General features: G+C 44.9%; 1 protein-coding gene across 1 annotated transcript in view; it reads left to right on the top strand.

Annotated features, from left to right (window-relative positions):
* LOC121553243 (echinoderm microtubule-associated protein-like 6) overlaps positions 1-19,256 on the top strand; it is a gene marked incomplete at its 5' end in the record, with an annotated part of 65,194 nt that overhangs the window by 29,401 nt on the left and 16,537 nt on the right. Inside the window, 16 exons of the mRNA XM_045213020.1 lie at positions 252-438; positions 2,511-2,616; positions 3,022-3,115; positions 6,002-6,102; positions 8,254-8,456; positions 9,807-9,918; positions 10,281-10,411; positions 10,888-11,029; positions 11,465-11,617; positions 12,074-12,205; positions 12,314-12,402; positions 12,533-12,709; positions 12,891-13,095; positions 13,598-13,724; positions 15,888-15,902; positions 16,889-16,897. Of these exons, the coding sequence (XP_045068955.1) occupies positions 252-438; positions 2,511-2,616; positions 3,022-3,115; positions 6,002-6,102; positions 8,254-8,456; positions 9,807-9,918; positions 10,281-10,411; positions 10,888-11,029; positions 11,465-11,617; positions 12,074-12,205; positions 12,314-12,402; positions 12,533-12,709; positions 12,891-13,095; positions 13,598-13,724; positions 15,888-15,902; positions 16,889-16,897 (1,983 nt within the window). The remainder of the gene's footprint in view (positions 1-251; positions 439-2,510; positions 2,617-3,021; positions 3,116-6,001; positions 6,103-8,253; positions 8,457-9,806; positions 9,919-10,280; positions 10,412-10,887; positions 11,030-11,464; positions 11,618-12,073; positions 12,206-12,313; positions 12,403-12,532; positions 12,710-12,890; positions 13,096-13,597; positions 13,725-15,887; positions 15,903-16,888; positions 16,898-19,256) is intronic.

The raw sequence follows: 19,256 nt of genomic DNA on the forward strand, positions 1-19,256 counted from the left end.
ATAGGCCATGTGGGAGAGAGACGGCATATGAACTGTGATCTCAGCTCTTATCTGATTGTCACTCTCCCCAGTCAGCTTTACAGAAATATCCAGGCCTCAAGGAATGGGTTTGCCTTTATATCAGTATAGGTGGATTTAACTCCCCTTAATTTAGTATAATTGTGTTTGTCCATTGTGCTTGCAGTCCTGTGACCTATTTCTCTCTCTCTCTCTCTCTCTCTCTCTCTGTGTGTGTGTGTATGTGTGTGCAGGTACCGTGGCTACGACTGCAGAAATAACCTGTACTACACCCAGGCTGGGGAGGTGGTGTACCATGTAGCGGCGGTGGGTGTGGTCTACAACAGAGAGCAACACAGTCAGCGGTTTTACCTGGGCCACGATGATGACATCCTTAGTCTGACTGTACACCCACTCAAAGACTATGCAGCCACTGGACAGGTTCTCTCTTTCTCTCTCTCTTTCACTCTGCTTTATTGTCAGGAATGGGTGGTTGCCACTGTTGCCAAAGCAATGTACAGTGGGGGAAAAAAGTATTTAGTCAGCCACCAATTGTGCAAGTTCTCCCACTTAAAAAGATGAGAGAGGCCTGTAATTTTCATCATAGGTACACGTCAACTGTGACAGACAAATTGAGAAAAAAAAATCCAGAAAATCACATTGTAGGATTTTTAATGAATTTATTTGCAAATTATGGTGGAAAATAAGTATTTGGTCACCTACAAACAAGCAAGATTTCTGGCTCTCACAGACCTGTAACTTCTTCTTTAAGAGGCTCCTCTGTCCTCCACTCGTTACCGGTATTAATGGCACCTGTTTGAGCTTGTTATCAGTATAAAAGACACCTGTCCACAACCTCAAACAGTCACACTCCAAACTCCACTATGGCCAAGACCAAAGAGCTGTCAAAGGGCACCAGAAACAAAATTGTAGACCTGCACCAGGCTGGGAAGACTGAATCTGCAATAGGTAAGCAGCTTGGTTTGAAGAAATCAACTGTGGGAGCAATTATTAGGAAATGGAAGACATACAAGACCACTGATAATCTCCCCTCGATCTGGGGCTCCACGCAAGATCTCACCCCCGTGGGGTCAAAATGATCACAAGAACGGTGAGCAAATATCCCAGAACCACACGGGGGGACGTAGTGAATGACCTGCAGAGAGCTGGGACCAAAGTAACAAAGCCTACAATCAGTAACACACTACGCCGCTAGGGACTCAAATCCTGCAGTGCAAGACATTTCCCCCTGCTTAAGCCAGTACATGTCCAGGCCCGTCTGAAGTTTGCTAGAGTGCATTTGGATGATCCAGAAGATCATTGGGAGAATGTCATATGGTCAGATGAAACCAAAATATAACTTTTTGGTAAAAACTCAACTCATCGTGTTTGGAGGACAAAGAATGCTGAGTTGCATCCAAAGAACACCATACCTACTGTGAAGCATGGGGGTGGAAACATCATGCTTTGGGGCTGTTTTTCTGCAAAGGGACCAGGACGACTGATCCGTGTAAAGGAAAGAATGAATGGGGCCATGTATCGTGAGATTTTGAGTGAAAATCTCCTTCCATCAGCAAGGGCATTGAAGATGAAACGTGGCTGGGTCTTTCAGCATGACAATGATCCCAAACACACCGCCCGGGCAACGAAGGAGTGGCTTCGTAAGAAGCATTTCAAGGTCCTGGAGTGGCCTAGCTAGTCTCCAGATCTCAACCCCATAGAAAATCTTTGGAGGGAGTTGAAAGTCCGTGTTGCCCAGCGACAGCCCCAAAACATCACTACTCTAGAGGAGATCTGCATGGAGGAATGGGCCAAAATACCAGCAACAGTGTGTGAAAACCTTGTGAAGACTTACAGAAAACGTTTGACCTGTGTCATTGCCAACAAAGGGTATATAACAAAGTATTGAGAAACTTTTGTTATTGACCAAATACTTATTTTCCACCATAATTTGCAAATAAATTCATAAAAAAATCCTACAATGTGATTTTCTGGATTTTTTTCCTCATTTTGTCTGTCATAGTTGACGTGTACCTATGATGAAAATTACAGGCCTCTCTCATCTTGTTAAGTGGGAGAACTTGCACAATTGGTGGCTGACTAAATACTTTTTTTCCCCACTGTATATGAAGCACAGGAGGTTGGTGGCACTTTAATTGGGGAGGACGGGCTCGTGATAATGACTGGTGCGGAGTCAGTGGAATGGTATCAAACACAGGGTTTCTATGTGTTTGATGCCATTCCATTTGCGCCGTTCCAGACATTATTATGAGCCGTCCTCCCCTCAGCAGCCTCCTGTGGTATGAAGTATTAGATCAATGAACAGTATGTCTGAGCAATAATTTATATCAACAAAACAAGCATACATGGAAAAGCAAACTACAAGGGCTGATGTGTATGATGTGGCGGGAGCCATACTCTCACTCTCACTCTCACTCTCTCACTCACTCACTCACTCACTCACTCACTCACTCATACACTGATCTTAATCACCTCTTTGTGATTGTGTCCAGGTTGGCAGGGACCCAGCCATCCATGTGTGGGACATCCAAACCCTGAAGTGCTTCTCCCTGCTCAAGGGCTTTCACCAGAGAGGAGTGTGTGCTCTTGACTTCTCTGGTATGGCTAACGTGTTTATCTGGGCATGTAATGTATGTCATTATCAGAAATTAATTTCAATATCAGCCTATTTTAATGATCAAAGCCCAAGTCTTATTTTGTGAATGTGTTGGGATGTTCTGTCCCTATGTCTGTTATGATGTCAAACTAAGATTTTGTAGATATGTTGGGATGTTCTGTCCCTATGTCTGTTATGATGTCAAACTAAGATTTTGTAGATATGTTGGGATGTTCTGTCCCTATGTCTGTTATGATGTCAAACTAAGATGTTGTAAATGTGTTGGGATGTTCTGTCCCTATGTCTGTTATGATGTCAAACTAAGATTTTGTAAATATGTTGGTGTTCTGTCCCTATGTCTGTTATGATGTCAAACTAAGAGTAGAATGTTGTTCCTCAATGTGCAGCGGATGGGAAGAGCCTGGTCTCAGTGGGCATTGATGACCACCACTCTATCATCTTGTGGGATTGGAGGAAGGGCGAGAAGCTGGCCACTGCAAGGTACTAAAAGCTTTTTCACCCCGGCTGAAAGCTGCTGTTAGTGTGATCAGTGCATTTAGACATTTAGAGTTATTACACAAACAGGATTTTATAGAGTAGTCCAGCTAAGCCGGGTTCAGATCCTTTTAGTTTTCTTTCAAATACCTCAGCTGCGCTCAAATATGCTTACCTGGCACAATGTAACTGTCACGATCGTCGTATGAGTGAGTAGACCAAGGCGCAGCGTGTGAAACAAACATGACTTTAATTAGTTAAAGTTTCAAAAACAAAACACGACTCGTGAAGTCCACGGTGAAAATCACCGAACACGGAACAAAAACCCACAAACACAACGTGAAACACAGACAGTTAAATATGGCTCCCAAACAGAGACAACCAGCCGACAGCTGACACTCGTTGCCTCTGATTGGGAGTCACACAGACCAACCTAGAAATAAACACAACAGAACTACCAACATAGAAATAAACACATAGAATGAACACAACAGAAATACCAACATAGAAATACACCCAATGAATGAACACACCCTGGCTCAACATAATGAGTCCCAGAACCAGGGTGTGACAGTACCCCCCCCTAAAGGCGCGGACTGCGACCGCGCCTCAACTAAACAAACAGGGGAGGGCTGGGCGGGCATACCTCCTCGGCGGCGGTTCTGGCTCCGGCCTTGACCACCACCCTCCAATAAACCCCCCATAGTGCCCCTGGTCCAGTCTGTCGACTCGCACCCCTGGCTTGGTGCGTGGAGGAGGAACGGGCCTTACCAGGCTGACTTCTCGCACCCCTGGCTTAGTGCGAGTGGCAGGAACAGGCCGGACCGGGCTGGCGACGCGCACCGTAGGTTTGGTGCGAGTGGCAGGAACAGGCCGGGTCGGGCTGGCGACGGGCACCGTAGGTTTGGTGCGAGTGGCAGGAACAGGCCGGGTCGGGCTGGCGACGCGCACCGTAGGTTTGGTGCGAGTGGCAGGAACAGGCCGGGTCGGGCTGGCGACGCGCACCGTAGGTTTGGTGCGAGTGGCAGGAACAGGCCGGGTCGGGCTGGCGACGCGCACCGTAGGTTTGGTGCGAGTGGCAGGAACAGGCCGGGTCGGGCTGGCGACGCGCACCGTAGACTTGGTGCGGGTGGCAGGAACAGGCCGGGTCGGGCTGGCGACGCGCACCGTAGACTTGGTGCGGGTGGCAGGAACAGGCCGGACCGGGCTGACGACGCACACCGTAGGCTTGGTGCGTGGAGCAGGGACAGGCCGGACAGGGCTGGCGACGCACACCGTAGGCTTGGTGCGTGGAGCAGGGACAGGCCGGGCTGGGCTGACGACGCACACCGTAGGCTTGGTGCGTGGAGCGGGGACAGGCCGGGCTGGGCTGTCGACGCACACCGTAGGCTTGTTGCGTGGAGCAGGGACAGGCCGGGCTGGGCTGGCGACGCACACCGTAGGCTTGTTGCGTGGAGCAGGGACAGGCCGGGCTGGGCTGGCGACGCACACCGTAGGCTTGGTGCGTGGAGCAGGGACAGGCCGGACTGGGCTGGCGACGCACACCGTAGGCTTGGTGCGTGGAGCAGGGACAGGCCGGACAGGGCTGGCGACGCACACCGTAGGCTTGTTGCGTGGAGCAGGGACAGGCCGGACCGTACTGGGAACACACACCACTGGCTTTAAACGGGGATCAGGAACGGGCCGGACCGGACTGGCAATACACCTCAGTACCTCTCGCCGTGCCTCTACGACTTCCTTCCCTCCTCTCGCCAATGGCTCCCGTAACCCGGTGGCCTTCTCTCCTCGTCTCCTATTTCGCCCTGTGGCAGCCTCCTGCTGCCCAGTCGCTCACGCCGTGTGCCCCCCTAAAAATTATTGGGGGTGCCTCCCGTCCGTCCGACGATGGCACTGCTGACGCCGCTGCTCCTCTCCTGCCTGGGTCTCCCCCTTCATAGCCCTCCGGTACCGGACGGCCTCCTCCTCGGTAATCTGCCCCCAACCAAGGAGGACATCCACCAGCGTCACCTCCTGCGTTTGTTCCTGGACACGCTGCTTGGTCGTTGTATGGTGGTGTTTTCTGTCACGATCGTCGTATGAGTGAGTAGACCAAGGCGCAGCGTGTGAAACAAACATGACTTTAATTAGTTAAAGTTTCAAAAACAAAACACGACTCGTGAAGTCCACGGTAATCTGCCCCCAACCAAGGAGGACATCCACCAGCGTCACCTCCTGCGTTTGTTCCTGGACACGCTGCTTGGTCGTTGTATGGTGGTGTTTTCTGTCACGATCGTCGTATGAGTGAGTAGACCAAGGCGCAGCGTGTGAAACAAACATGACTTTAATTAGTTAAAGTTTCAAAAACAAAACACGACTCGTGAAGTCCACGGTGAAAATCACCGAACACGGAACAAAAACCCACAAACACAACGTGAAACACAGACAGTTAAATATGGCTCCCAATCAGAGACAACCAGCCGACAGCTGACACTCGTTGCCTCTGATTGGGAGTCACACAGACCAACCTAGAAATAAACACAGCAGAACTACCAACATAGAAATAAACACATAGAATGAACACAACAGAAATACCAACATAGAAATACACCCAATGAATGAACACACCCTGGCTCAACATAATGAGTCCCAGAACCAGGGTGTGACAGTAACCTATGGTATACTCCCAAAAGTGCAAATCCCGCCATACTCCAGGCAGGTTCAATCAAGTGTTCAAAGTATTGGAAAGAAATCAACTACTACTTGGACTCAGGTCTGTTGTCTTAATGATGACACATTTGTAGGGACAGCCAGGAGTTTTCTCCTGACCACATGAAGTGACCAGGAAAAACATAAGGCTCTATGTATTTGAGCGGACAGAATGTGAAGTGGATATTCTGTCTCTGTCCTTCCCAGGGGACACAAAGACAAGCTGTTTGTGGTGAAGTGTAATCCTATCCTCATGGACAAGCTGGTCACAGTGGGAATCAAACACATCAAGTTCTGGCAGCATACAGGTCTGTCCTCCTGTTCTGCCCGACTGTCTCTCTCATACTATCAGTCTCTCTCATACCATCAGTCTCTCTCATACCATCAGTCTCTGTCATACTATCAGTCTCTCTCATACTATCAGTCTCTCTCATACTATCAGTCTCTCTCATACTGTCATTCTCATACCATCAGTCTCTCTCATACCATCAGTCTCTCTCATACTGTCTCTGTCATACCATCAGTCTCTCTCATACTATCAGTCTCTCTCATACCATCAGTCTCTCTCATACTATCAGTCTCTCCCATACTGTCAGTCTCTCTCATACCATCAGTCTCTCTCATACCATCAGTCTCTCTCATACTATCAGTCTCTCTCATACCATCAGTCTCTCTCATACTATCAGTCTCTCTCATACTGTCAGTCTCTCTCATACCATCAGTCTCTCTCATACTATCAGTCTCTCTCATACTATCAGTCTCTCTCATACTGTCAGTCTCTCATACCATCAGTCTCTCTCACACCATCAGTCTCTCTCATACTATCAGTCTCTCTCATACTAGCAGTCTCTCTCATACTATCAGTCTCTCTCATACTATCAGTCTATCTCATACTGTCAGTCTCATACCATCAGTCTCTCTCATACCATCAGTCTCTCTCATACTATCAGTCTCTCTCATACCATCAGTCTTTCTCATACCATCAGTCTCTCTCATGCCATCAGTCTCTCTCATACCACCAGTCTCTCTCATACTATCAGTCTCTCTCATACTATAATTATCTCTCATACCATCAGTCTCTCTCATACTGTCAGTCTCATACCATCAGTCTCTCTCATACTATCAGTCTCTCTCATACTATCAGTCTCTCTCATACCATCAGTCTCTCCCATACTATCAGTCTCTCTCATACTATCAGTCTCTCTCATACCATCAGTCTATCTCATACTGTCAGTCTCATACCATCAGTCTCTCTCATACCATCAGTCTCTCTCATACCATCAGTCTCTCTCATACCATCAGTCTCTCTCATACTATCAGTCTATCTCATACTGTCAGTCTCATACCATCAGTCTCTCTCATACCATCAGTCTCTCTCATATTATCAGTCTCTCTCATACCACCAGTCCCTCTCATACCATCAGTCTCTCTCATGCCATCAGTCTCTTTCATACCACCAGTCTCTCTCATACTATCAGTCTCTCTCATACTATAATTATCTCTCATACTATCAGTCTCTCTCATACTGTCAGTCTCATACCATCAGTCTCTCTCATACTATCAGTCTCTCTCATACCATCAGTCTCTCTCATATTATCAGTCTCTCTCATACCACCAGTCTCTCTCATACCATCAGTCTCTATCATGCCATCAGTCTCTCTCATACCACCAGTCTCTCTCATACTATCAGTCTCTCTCATACTGTCAGTCTCATACCATCAGTCTCTCTCATACCATCAGTCTCTCTCATACTATCAGTCTCTCTCATACTATCAGTCTATCTCATACTGTCAGTCTCATACCATCAGTCTCTCTCATACCATCAGTCTCTCTCATACCATCAGTCTCTCTCATACTATCAGTCTCTCTCATACTATCAGTCTATCTCATACTGTCAGTCTCATACTATCAGTCCCTCTCATACCATCAGTCTCTCTCATACTATCAGTCTCTCTCATACTATCAGTCTCTCTCATACTATCAGTCTCTCTCATACTAGCAGTCTCTCTCATACTATCAGTCTCTCTCATACTATCAGTCTCTCTCATACCATCAGTCTATCTCATACTGTCAGTCTCATTATCAGTCTCATACCATCAGTCTCTCTCATACGATCAGTCTCTCTCATACTATCAGTCTCTCTCATACCATCAGTCTATCTCATACTGTTAGTCTCATTATCAGTCTCATACCATCAGTCTCTCTCATACCATCAGTCTCTCTCATACTATCAGTCTCTCTCTTTCTCGCTCCTCTCCTCTCATGTCCCTGCTTTTCTTTCAAGTATATCCTTCCAGGTGTTTTCACACTGTGATTCTATCTTTAGGAAAGTGATCCAACCTGTCCAACCATTTTTCTTGTGGACATAGGAACAGCTCTGTCTATCTTGTCAGGCATTGTATGTTTATGGAAATCAATTGATGTATACCTGAGTTTCTAATGGTGTGCTGTCTCTAAAGGTGGAGGCCTTATGTTCCAGCGAGGCGTCTTTGGGAACCTGGGGAAGCTGGAGACAATGATGTCGGTGTGTTACGGTCGGACAGACGAGCTGGTATTCTCTGGAGCCGCCACGGGGGACATATATGTCTGGAAGGAGCCTGTGCTGCTGAAGACCATCAAGGCCCACGACGGACCTGTGTTCGCCATGTTCTCCCTGGACAAGGTACTCTACTGAGTGTCAGCCCTGTCTGCTAACAACAGACTGTTGGTCAACTTTCCACTAATCTTATAATCATAATCTCATAATAATCATAGTCTCATAATAAGATCATCTTTATTGCGTAGTCATTTTGATCAGAGACTATTTGGAACGGCTCTGTATTGTACTCTGGTTTCCCCACACCCACTTGGTGTAAATATTGAATTGTCTTTCTCCCCATTGACTCATAAACGCCCTATAACTGCTCTATGATGACTTCACCATATGGAATTGATGCTATGTTGTTCGCTAGAGTAATATCCGCGTGATATTGTTGCTGCTGGCTGTAGTTATGGATGTGTTTAACTATAATTGGCATGTAGTTGAGGCAGTTATCAATATTGTATCGCTCTGATGAGGAGCTATGGAGAGATGTGATGTGTTGAGTCATGATGGTTCTTGTGTTTGGGGACAAACACAGCATCATTAGGCAGCATGATTAAGCCACACATAGATTCCTTGTTTTCCTAATTGGCCATTTGCAGCCTGTCATTTGACTGTGTGCAATACTATGCAGTCTTAATGACTGATGTAAACCTTGGTGTGTATTGCATCGTGCATCTCCCTCCTGATGCTGAGATGGGATTAAGTAAATGGATTGTCTCCCATGAACTTCTGTTCTGTGGAAAATTATTATATCGCTATTTACTGTTACTAATGAAGAGTGGAGCGATTATAAACAATCAATCCTGTCTCTTGTCATCAGTCCATGATAGTGTTGTTAATTAAACATATTCTAGTGTTTTCTCCCTCTTGTACAAATAGATTATCTATTTATTCACAATCTGTTCAAGTAGAGATGCCTTAGATCAAAACAAAATATTACAGTCTCATTAGATGTTACATTTATGTGATGCTGTTTCCAAAACCTTTCATCAGAGAAGCAGTCTTAAGTAAGATGTGGGAGGGCATTCCTGTGGGAGACCGCCGCTGAATTCCTGATGTGTTGTTGTTGCTGCTGCTTCAGATCTTTGACAGGTCCTGTCTGCTAGTAGAAGTCATTGTAATTCCCAACTGCTTCTGTGTGTTGTGAAAGATGTCAGAGACAGACAGTATTTTTCATTTGTCTTCCCTCCATTCATACCTTCCTCCTGCACTTCATCATTCAACACTTCCTTCTCAGTTTCAAGACAAACTGATCCCCCTACCATCCTTCAGCAGTTCAGACAGACCTCTTGACAAGCTGTCATGCGGAACATTAGGGTAGGTCAGAGCCCCTGTCTCATCCGGCCCTCATCACTGTTAGTTTTCCTCAGTGTGGTTGTCAGTTGTGGAGTACGTTGGGTGATGTCCCTCTGCTGTTGTTCCCTCCAGGGCTTTGTGACAGGTGGGAAGGACGGGATGGTGGAGCTGTGGGACGACATGTTTGAGAGATGCCTGAAGACCTACGCCATCAAGAGAGCAGCCCTCTCCCCGGGATCTAAAGGTAGGATACCACGTTTGACTCCGTTCTATTTATTCCATTCCAGCCATTACAATGAGCCCTTCCTCCTATAGCTCCTCCCACCAGCCTCCATAACACTCCCTACAGTAACTGACAGTCAACCAAAGTCTATGACAGATACAGAAACACTATCTGAGAAGTGCTGTAATTCTCTCTTGACGGCATGCTCTGACCATGTAAAACACATACCTGTACCACTGTGTCCTCCTCTAGTTAGTGCTGCCATCTCGTGGACTCATGTAAAAAAGCAGTTATATTTTTTATATTCCTTTTATCTGCTGCTATCGATCTGGGAGGATTTCACGGCTACAGCTATATTTAGTCTGTATGTGTGTGTCCCCCAGGGCTGCTCTTGGAGGACAACCCCTCCATTCGTGCCATAACTCTGGGACACGGACACATCCTGGTGGGAACCAAGAATGGAGAAATACTTGAAATAGACAAGAGTGGACCCATGACCCTGCTAGTCCAGTGTGTGTGTGTGTGTGTGTGTGTGTGTGTGTGTGTGTGTGTGTGTGTGTGTGTGTGTGTGTGTGTGTGACCGTGTGTGTGTGCGTGTGTCTATGCTTCCTTGCATGCATGTGTGTTTCTGACTGTCAGTGCATCGCTGTTGTAGTTCCCTCCCATGGCCCAACCCTTACAGCTCAGAGTCAGAGCCTCCCAGACTCCTTAGCGGTCAGGTATGTGTGCTCTGTTGCCATGGTGGACAGACCTGATGGGAATGGGTTATGAAGGATCAGTATGGAAGTGTTGTTGGGTAAAATTGACTGCTGCTATCTGGGATGCGATGGATTGAGGCTTTTGTTTAGCCTCTCACTCATACTCCACGTCAATATGAACACAATGTACAGTATTGTCCTGAGAAAAAATAGTGGATTAGGTGTAATGGTTCAGGGCATGTCAACTGTGATTGACTGACAGCTGTGTGTCCGTCTGTTGCTATGGTTACAGGGTCACATGGACGGCGAGGTGTGGGGTCTTGCTGCTCACCCCCTGCTCCCCATATGTGCCACAGTGAGTGACGACAAAACCCTGCGGATATGGGAGCTCTTCACCATCCACCGCATGGTAGCCGTTCGCAAACTTAAAAAAGGTACTGCTGAATGTTGATATCTTCCTCGACTAATGAGTCATTAACTCCCATGATCATCAACAAACATACAGATGTAGGATCGTAATTTGAGCCAGTTTTCTACAGCAGGAACATAATCCTGCAGCAACAGGAAATGTGGATTATAATTAATGGATATTTTAGTAGGGCTTGATACATTTTTCGTAAGGGCAAATCAGGTCTGAAATATCAGTTAAAATTACAAACTTTAGAAGCCTTTTAAAAACTCTAATACACTCCAAGTTTGCATTTCCTGCTTTGCGGGTAAATTCTCAGCAACAAAAGAGTGATCAAATTAAGATCCTACATCTGTAAGGCACCCTAGTGTAACCTTCTGTGTCTGTCAGTCTATGTCTGTATCTCCATTTTGGAAGTGTTTAACTCTGTGTGTACGTGTGTGTGGTGTGTGTGTATCAGGTGGAAGATGCTGTGCCTTCTCCCCTGATGGGAAGGCCTTAGCGGTGGGCCTCAATGATGGTAGTTTCCTGGTGGTGAACTCTGACACCCTGGAGGACCTGGTGTCCTTCCATCACAGGAAGGAGTCTATTTCTGACGTCAGGTTTTCACAAGGTAAACTTTGACATAGACTGTGTACTATCAGCCGACTGGATCACTTATCATTGATATGTTCATTCACTGCTGTTTGTATTTCATAACACTGATAATATGCATGGGTATTTTATTAGTATTTTATTTGAGTTAAACTGTTCCTAATATACACTCATAGAAAAAAGGGTTCCAAAAGGGTTCTTCGGCTGTCCTCATAGGAGAACCCTTTTTGGTTCCAGGTAGAACCCTTTTTGGTTCCAGGTTGAATCCTCTGTGAAAAGGGTTCAACCTGGAACCAAAAGGCTTCTACTTGGCACCGAAAAGGGTTCTCCAAAGGGTTCTCCTATGGGGACAGCCGAATAACCCTTTTAGGTTCTAGATAGCACCTTTTTTTCTAAGAGTGTATTGAGGTTTCACTGAATAGCATTATCACCCACCTGGCTGAGGTGTTGATCACTGGTTCTATGGCTTCCTTAGACGCTGGTAAATACCTCGCTGTAGCCTCTCATGATAACTTTGTGGATATCTACAATGTGCTGTCCAGCAAGAGGGTGGGAATCTGTAAAGGAGCTTCAAGCTATATCACTCATATAGACTGGGACTCTCGTGGTGAGTTTATGGTGTAATTGCCAGAGGAGCATGAATACCCCTTAGTAGTCTGTAGGTACAACTTCTATTTTGTCCTTGGATTCTGAGAAAGTTATTTTTTTTATGTAGGTAAATTGCTGCAAGTAAATTCAGGTGCCAAAGAGCAATTATTCTTCGAAGCCCCAAGAGGGAAGAGACAAACCATAAGAAATTCTGAGGTAAGAGACCCAATTGAGATTGTCATTTTTCTCAGCTAGACATCAAATATAAATGGACACTCCATGAAAGCAGGAGGCAGTGTTTAACACACTGTGTGTGTGTACGCGCGTTCCTGTTTCCGCCTGTCAGATAGAGAAGATGGAGTGGGCTACCTGGACATGTGTCCTAGGCCCCACCTGTGAGGGGATCTGGCCCACCCACAGTGACATCACAGACGTCAATGCCGCCTCGCTCACCAAAGACAAGAAGCTGCTCGCCACTGGAGACGACTTTGGCTTCCTCAAGCTCTTCAGCTATCCAGCCAGGGTGCGACAGCTCAGACAGGCACTAGTGTTAAATTACATTTTACTCACTTGAACTGAAATGGAATTGACCCCAATGCTGGTACATGTCTCTGTTGTTGACTCAAGTTGAATGTTGTCCCTTGGTTCAACTTGGTTCAATGTTGTCTCTTGGTTCAACTTGGCACTGTCTGCTCCCACCTCAGGGTCAATATGCCCGCTTCAAGAAGTATGTGGGCCACAGTGCCCATGTAACTAACGTGCGATGGGCACAAGATGACGCCACGCTACTGACGCTGGGCGGAGCTGACACAGCACTGATGATTTGGAGCCTGGAGAGAACCGGAGAGGGTCACAGGGAGAACCCTGTGGACAGCGAGGAGTCAGACGATGACATTGAGGAGGACGGAGGTAAAAGCCAAGCCTTTAGACTACTGATCCATACAGTACAGTAGTATACAGTAGTACTATATACAGTAGTACTTTACATTTACATTTTAGTCATTTAGCAGATGCTCTTATCCAGAGCGACTTACAGTTAGTGAGTGCATACATTTTTCAAACTTGTGGGTGGAAGGTAGCCTAGTGGTTAGAATGTTGGGCCAGTAACTGAAAGGTCGCTGGTTCGAATACCCAAGGTGAAAAATCTGTTGGTGCCCTTGAGCAAGGCACTTAACTCTAATTTGCACCAGGGGCGCCGTACTACTATGTCTGACCCTGTACAAAAGCACATTTCACTGCAACTATCCTGTGTATGAAACATATATATTAATTTTTACAACTCTCTCACAATCTACTCTCAGAACTCCCATAGAACATTCTCAACAAACACACACAAAGCTATCCTGATCAAATACTACTTTTTACACACTGCTCTAATTGGCTGAGTCTCTTCCTGTGGGCGTGTCTGTAGGGTATGACAGTGATGTGGCAAGGGAGAACAGCATCGACTACACCACTAAGATCTATGCTGTCAGCATCCGGGGTATGTGTGGCATCAAACCCCACCAGCAACTGAAGGAGGTGTCACCAGAGGAAAGGTACACCCCCACACCTCTGTCTCTGTCACTTCTCCCTTCCCGCTCGTATGCCTAAACTGTCCAGCTTCTGTTTAGGGACTGGTTGTTGTCACTCAGTGATAGAGCTTAAAAATTAGAGAGTTTCTTGGCCCCTGACCATTGTGTTGTGTGTAGATTTGAAACAATTTAAAGTCTGAGGCAGTGACAATAAAAAATGGGCAAGTTTTATCTGTTATGTTAGGCCTCAAAAGACTGTTAAAGTCTTGATCGTAATCAGGCTGCCATCACCTTCCAACGCCATTTGATTATCTCTACAGGAACGCTTATAGAGTCCTCTGGTGTCAGAAACAAGAACTGCACCTGTCTTTTTTGTAAGTTAAAAAAGACTTAGTTTACCAGTACACAGCTACTTGAGTATAATTAACATCTACAGTATTTATCCTTTTGTAAAGCCTCAGAGGTGGTCATTGTAGGGTTGACATGGATATAGAGTTTGGTCTTGCTTTTTTATGATACAGAGTGAGTTGACTTTTACTGCTTAGCTGACAGCATTTGAAGTGTAAGGGAAGACTGCGTGGGGTTTGTTTTCATGTTAGACTATTTCAAATAGAATATGAGGCCTGATTTAATTTGATAGACATTATAGACTACTCTTTACTTATCTGTACTACTTGCATTAAAAAAATAGACATTTTATGCTCATAGAAAGATCTTTATCACCATTTCCATGTTATGTCTTTCTGCACTTTGAGTGTACATGTGTACCATATGTGTTCTCTCTAATACTCTCTCTCTCTATTCACCTCTGTTGCTATGATACTGTGGATTGTCCTTTGCATGTATTGTGGATGTAGCCCATTGATATTGTATGCTGTGTGCATGTTTATGTGTGGTCCATCTATCTGTGGATTGTTGGGTGTACATGTTTGGGTTGTAATCTATGTGGTGTCACAGTATGAGATTGCATGTACTTGTGGCTTTGGTGGAATCTTGTCAAAGTATTGCACAATGTTATGTGCATGTGTAGCAGGTGTGCTCTCTCGAGCTTCAGTGTGATATCTGTTGCTATGATACCGATATGTTGTTTATACAGAACATATACAGTATCATTGGTATGATCTCAGTTGCTTTGAGACTGTATAAAGTATATATTGCCACATCCATATAACTGGCTAATCAGCTATGTGCAGCTAGGGGATGTCAAAAATATAGTGTGTAAATGGCATGCATAGCCCGAGGAGACAATGATTGATTTCTGTCAAAGCCGAAGGATGCGTTGCCGCAAATTGAATTCTAAGCCCTAAAATTAATATTATTTACCATGACACTCCCCACTATTCTGCATCATTGTCACATATAGCAGTGCTGTTACGTATGGAGGACTTTGACTTTGCCCTCTGTGCGTTCTCTTTTATAGAATGTGTAGAATAACATTTCCCAATGATACAACATCACAGAATGACAGGAAACATGAAATAGTTACAGAACATGAACCAGTGAAGAACCAATCATATGCTATCTGAGGGGCCCACAACCCCCCCCAACACCCCTGGAGGGGTCAGGGGCCCCGGTTCGGTAATCCGGCCCTGATGGTAGGCTACCATGCAGATTTGTCCCTTCAACCACACCATCTGGTGCCCACTTCTGTCTGCAGAAACACTTCAAGGTAGACTCAGCGATATGATGTAGTTGCAGAAAGTAAACAGCATAGTGGGTACATTTATGCAACAACTAAGAGCATTGGATTGCGAGGCTCAACTTCTCAGCTGTTTTGGTGCCCTGGCTACCACGCTCTAAAGCTAACCCGTGCACATGCGCAGATACTGTGGGAGAGCGAAGTCTTGCATCTCGCTCATCTCAATATTTGCAGTGCTGCAACGTCATTTAGCTGAGTCTACCTTTTAAAGATGCGTTATAAAGGTGTCATTTCAGAGAGTCGTTTTAAAAGTAGTGCTCAAGAGCCAAAACGCGTCCCCGACAATTGTGTACAATGTCATCCATTTCGTATGATATGATACGTTCTTCCATTTTGTAGAATGTTATGAATTTGTAAGTGCATAACATCCTGTTCAATCTCTTTAATATCTCTATTGTTATGCTGTTCAATCTCTTTAATATCTCTATTGTTATGCTGTTCAATCTCTTTAATATCTCTATTGTGTTTTAACTTGCATTCCTTTGGAGGCAGGGCATTGTCAAGTAAGTATGACCTATGCATACGTTCTGTGTTAGCTATGGGATGTGGGTGGTATTTCCATACACTGGATGTGCAGAGATGAGGATAGTAGTAGAGTGAGTAGGGAGAATATCTACCATTCAGTAGAGTATATGGTGTTGTTATTTTAATCCAGGGATTTCAACAGAATGGACATTTTTTCCATGTTTTTCTTTTTATGACCGTACGTACTTTACATTTTATCCAAAAATGTTTGTTCATTCACTGATCTCCTATAATGGTACTACAGGAAGCAGTTCTGAAAAACCTGAATTTTCTAGTCATCTATTTCTCTGGACTCTGGGCATAATCTCCCTTAGCCCATGGGTCTCAATATCACTCATCTTGCTCAAAATCTGGTCAACGTGAAGTTATGTAAATTGCACGAGTAAGACATTTTATTTGATATCAGTTTTGTGTCATTTGTATCACAATTTATTTTGTAGAGAGCACTCCGAGTACAGTAACGATCTACCAAGTGACGCTGGAGGAGACTTTCTTTCTTTCTTTCTTTCTCTCTCCCTCTCTTTTCCTCTTCTCCTCTCGTGGAGCCCCAGACATCACAGGACATTGTTTTCCCATAACCCCTTGGGGGATGAGATCGAGGCACTGACGCATTTCTCTCTTCCTGTGCCCCTCCTCCTCCTCCTCCTCCTCCTCCTCTCATAGGAGCTCTATTGCACAGTTTGCACAGGGACCCCAGGGTATGACCCCCTCCCCTTATCGCTCTGTAGACTGGTGCACTCTCTCATTCCACACTTCTCCTCCGAGCTGTCTCTCTCTCTCTTTCTAGCATGCTGACAGTAGGCTGACAGTCAGAGCATGGTGTGCAGCAGCCAGGAATGATGGCTAATAGCTCTCCAGGTTGCTTTTTGCATGAGCATAGAGCCTTTATAGCTATACTGAGTCCCCTCGGACTCCGACCTGCGTCCTCTAAACCTCTCACTTGGTTCTGTCCACTGCTCTCAAGGGGATCCAGGTAAAGTGGGCTACTTGTGTCTATCACACTGTGTGTGTACACTGTGGCTTCAGGTCCACGTGTTTCTCTGTGATGTTCTGACGTTCTGTATGTTTGTTCTTGCATGGTGGCAGTCAGCTCATCTCATTCCCATCTGATCAGAACTGCATGTTTGCATCCAGACTGCAGAGTTTCACACCCAGTGGGGCTTTTTTTCCATCTTCTCTTTCCTGTTCAGATCGAGACATGGAGCTAGGCAGGATCACTCTATGATCCTACAATCCTGGCTCAGCATGAAAGTTTTTACAATCAGTCCGCAGGAGTTAGTTACTACACTACTACAGATATTGAATCTGTGGTGTTATGTGGCAACACTAAACTCTGATATGCTGATTGAACTCATTTCAGAGCACATAGACACTGACAATATTGTTAAAACACATGGGGAAGAGGGAGTCTGATTGCTGAATGAAACAGGAGAAAGTAGATGTTGGAAATATTAGCTCCCTGCCATGCAAGATCATCCAAACAATGCTGGTTAAATGCTGTTCAGACAAACAGAGAAGAACGGTAGTGTCTGTCAGCTGTAAGGAGTGTAAACTATGTTTGTGATCACAGCTATTACCTTTGGGCTAGTGCCAGTGAGCTGGAACCTTATCTTGTAAGACACGGCTGTAGTTATACCAGGCTATTGCACACAGTGGCAGTGCTGTATAACTAATGCTTCTGCATCGTCATTGCACTGTTCAACCTCCTGTGGGATTTCAACCTCCAAGGTCTTCTTCAATATGTGTTTCCCTGTTAACTTGTAGACTCTCTGTCTGTGTGGGTACGCACAGGAGCATGCACACATTTCCGTGAACCTTTGACAAGGAGCAATAACTTAATAACTTATATTCTTTCTTTAATGGCCCTGTGTTTTTGTGTCAACTATCAATAGTATTGATATGTCAGATGTTTTACATGGTCAGACTGTTAACCCGTGAGAGTGACCATGGACCTCAGGTCTCAGCCAGGACACATCACTGTGGTAACCAACACCACCTAGGAAATCTAATTTTCCAACACATCCAATGACTTCATTTTTAAGGAGAGTGGAATTCCACTCACTTTAAAGGAGCAATCTGCGATTGCTACATCAACTGCAGATTGCCCCTTTTTAAGTATTTTTATTTTATAGGGAGAGATTTCAATGAGGGGGAGACAGAGAGGGAAATACAGGGAAGGCCTCACTGAGAGGCAGGGGCAGATGTGCTGCATGTAGCAGTGTAGAGCTCCTAGAGACTGACTCAGAGACTGAGTGGAATTGTATTCTGTGGCTCACTGTGGCTCATTGCCATTCATGTTAAATGTGGCCTCAGCCAACTGGTGTAATGTGTCATTATTGGTGTGATCCTTATGTGAAAGTTGACGCTTGTTAACATTGTGAATGTGATGTGCCCACCTTGGTGACATGTGTGCAGCGGCTGGCCAAAATTCATAAATGTGGAAAATGTCAGTGATGTATGCAATTTTATATGTAGCACTGAATCTGTCTGTAGATATTGTGTTATGTGTACTGTGTGTGTGTCATGAGGCACACTGAATGTTTGTGTATTATAAACAGTAAAGCATATCATGAGTGATGAACAAACAATGATGTACTGTAGCAATGCTTAACAATGTTTATATTCAGAGTGATGACTGATTGCAGCTGTTTTGTTCTCTCTGAGTTCCTCAAGCTGTAGTTTATTCCATAGATCTTTTCTATCTCACAATCTCTCTTTTCTATCTCACAATCTCTCTTTTCTTTCTCACAATCTCTCTTTTCTATCTCACAATCTCTCTTTTCTATCTCACAATCTCTCTTTTCTTTCTCACAATCTCTCTTTTCTATCTCACAATCTCTCTTTTCTATCTCACAATCTCTCTTTTCTTTCTCACAATCTCTCTTTTCTATCTCACAATCTCTCTTTTCTATCTCACAATCTCTCTTTTCTTTCTCACAATCTCTCTTTTCTATCTCACAATCTCTCTTTTCTATCTCACAATCTCTATTTTCTTTCTCACAATCTCTCTTTTCTATCTCACAATCTCTCTTTTCTATCTCACAATCTCTCTTTTCTTTCTCACAATCTCTCTTTTCTTTCTCACAATCTCTCTTTTCTTTCTCACAATCTCTCTTTTCTATCTCACAATCTCTCTTTTCTATCTCACAATCTCTCTTTTCTATCTCACAATCTCTCTTTTCTTTCTCACAATCTCTCTTTTCTTTCTCACAATCTCTCTTTTCTATCTCACAATCTCTCTTTTCTATCTCACAATCTCTCTTTTCTATCTCACAATCTCTCTTTTCTTTCTCACAATCTCTCTTTTCTTTCTCACAATCTCTCTTTTCTTT

The sequence above is a fragment of the Coregonus clupeaformis genome, unplaced genomic scaffold, assembly GCF_020615455.1.
Source record: "Coregonus clupeaformis isolate EN_2021a unplaced genomic scaffold, ASM2061545v1 scaf0072, whole genome shotgun sequence".
Taxonomy (NCBI): Eukaryota; Metazoa; Chordata; class Actinopteri; order Salmoniformes; family Salmonidae; genus Coregonus; species Coregonus clupeaformis.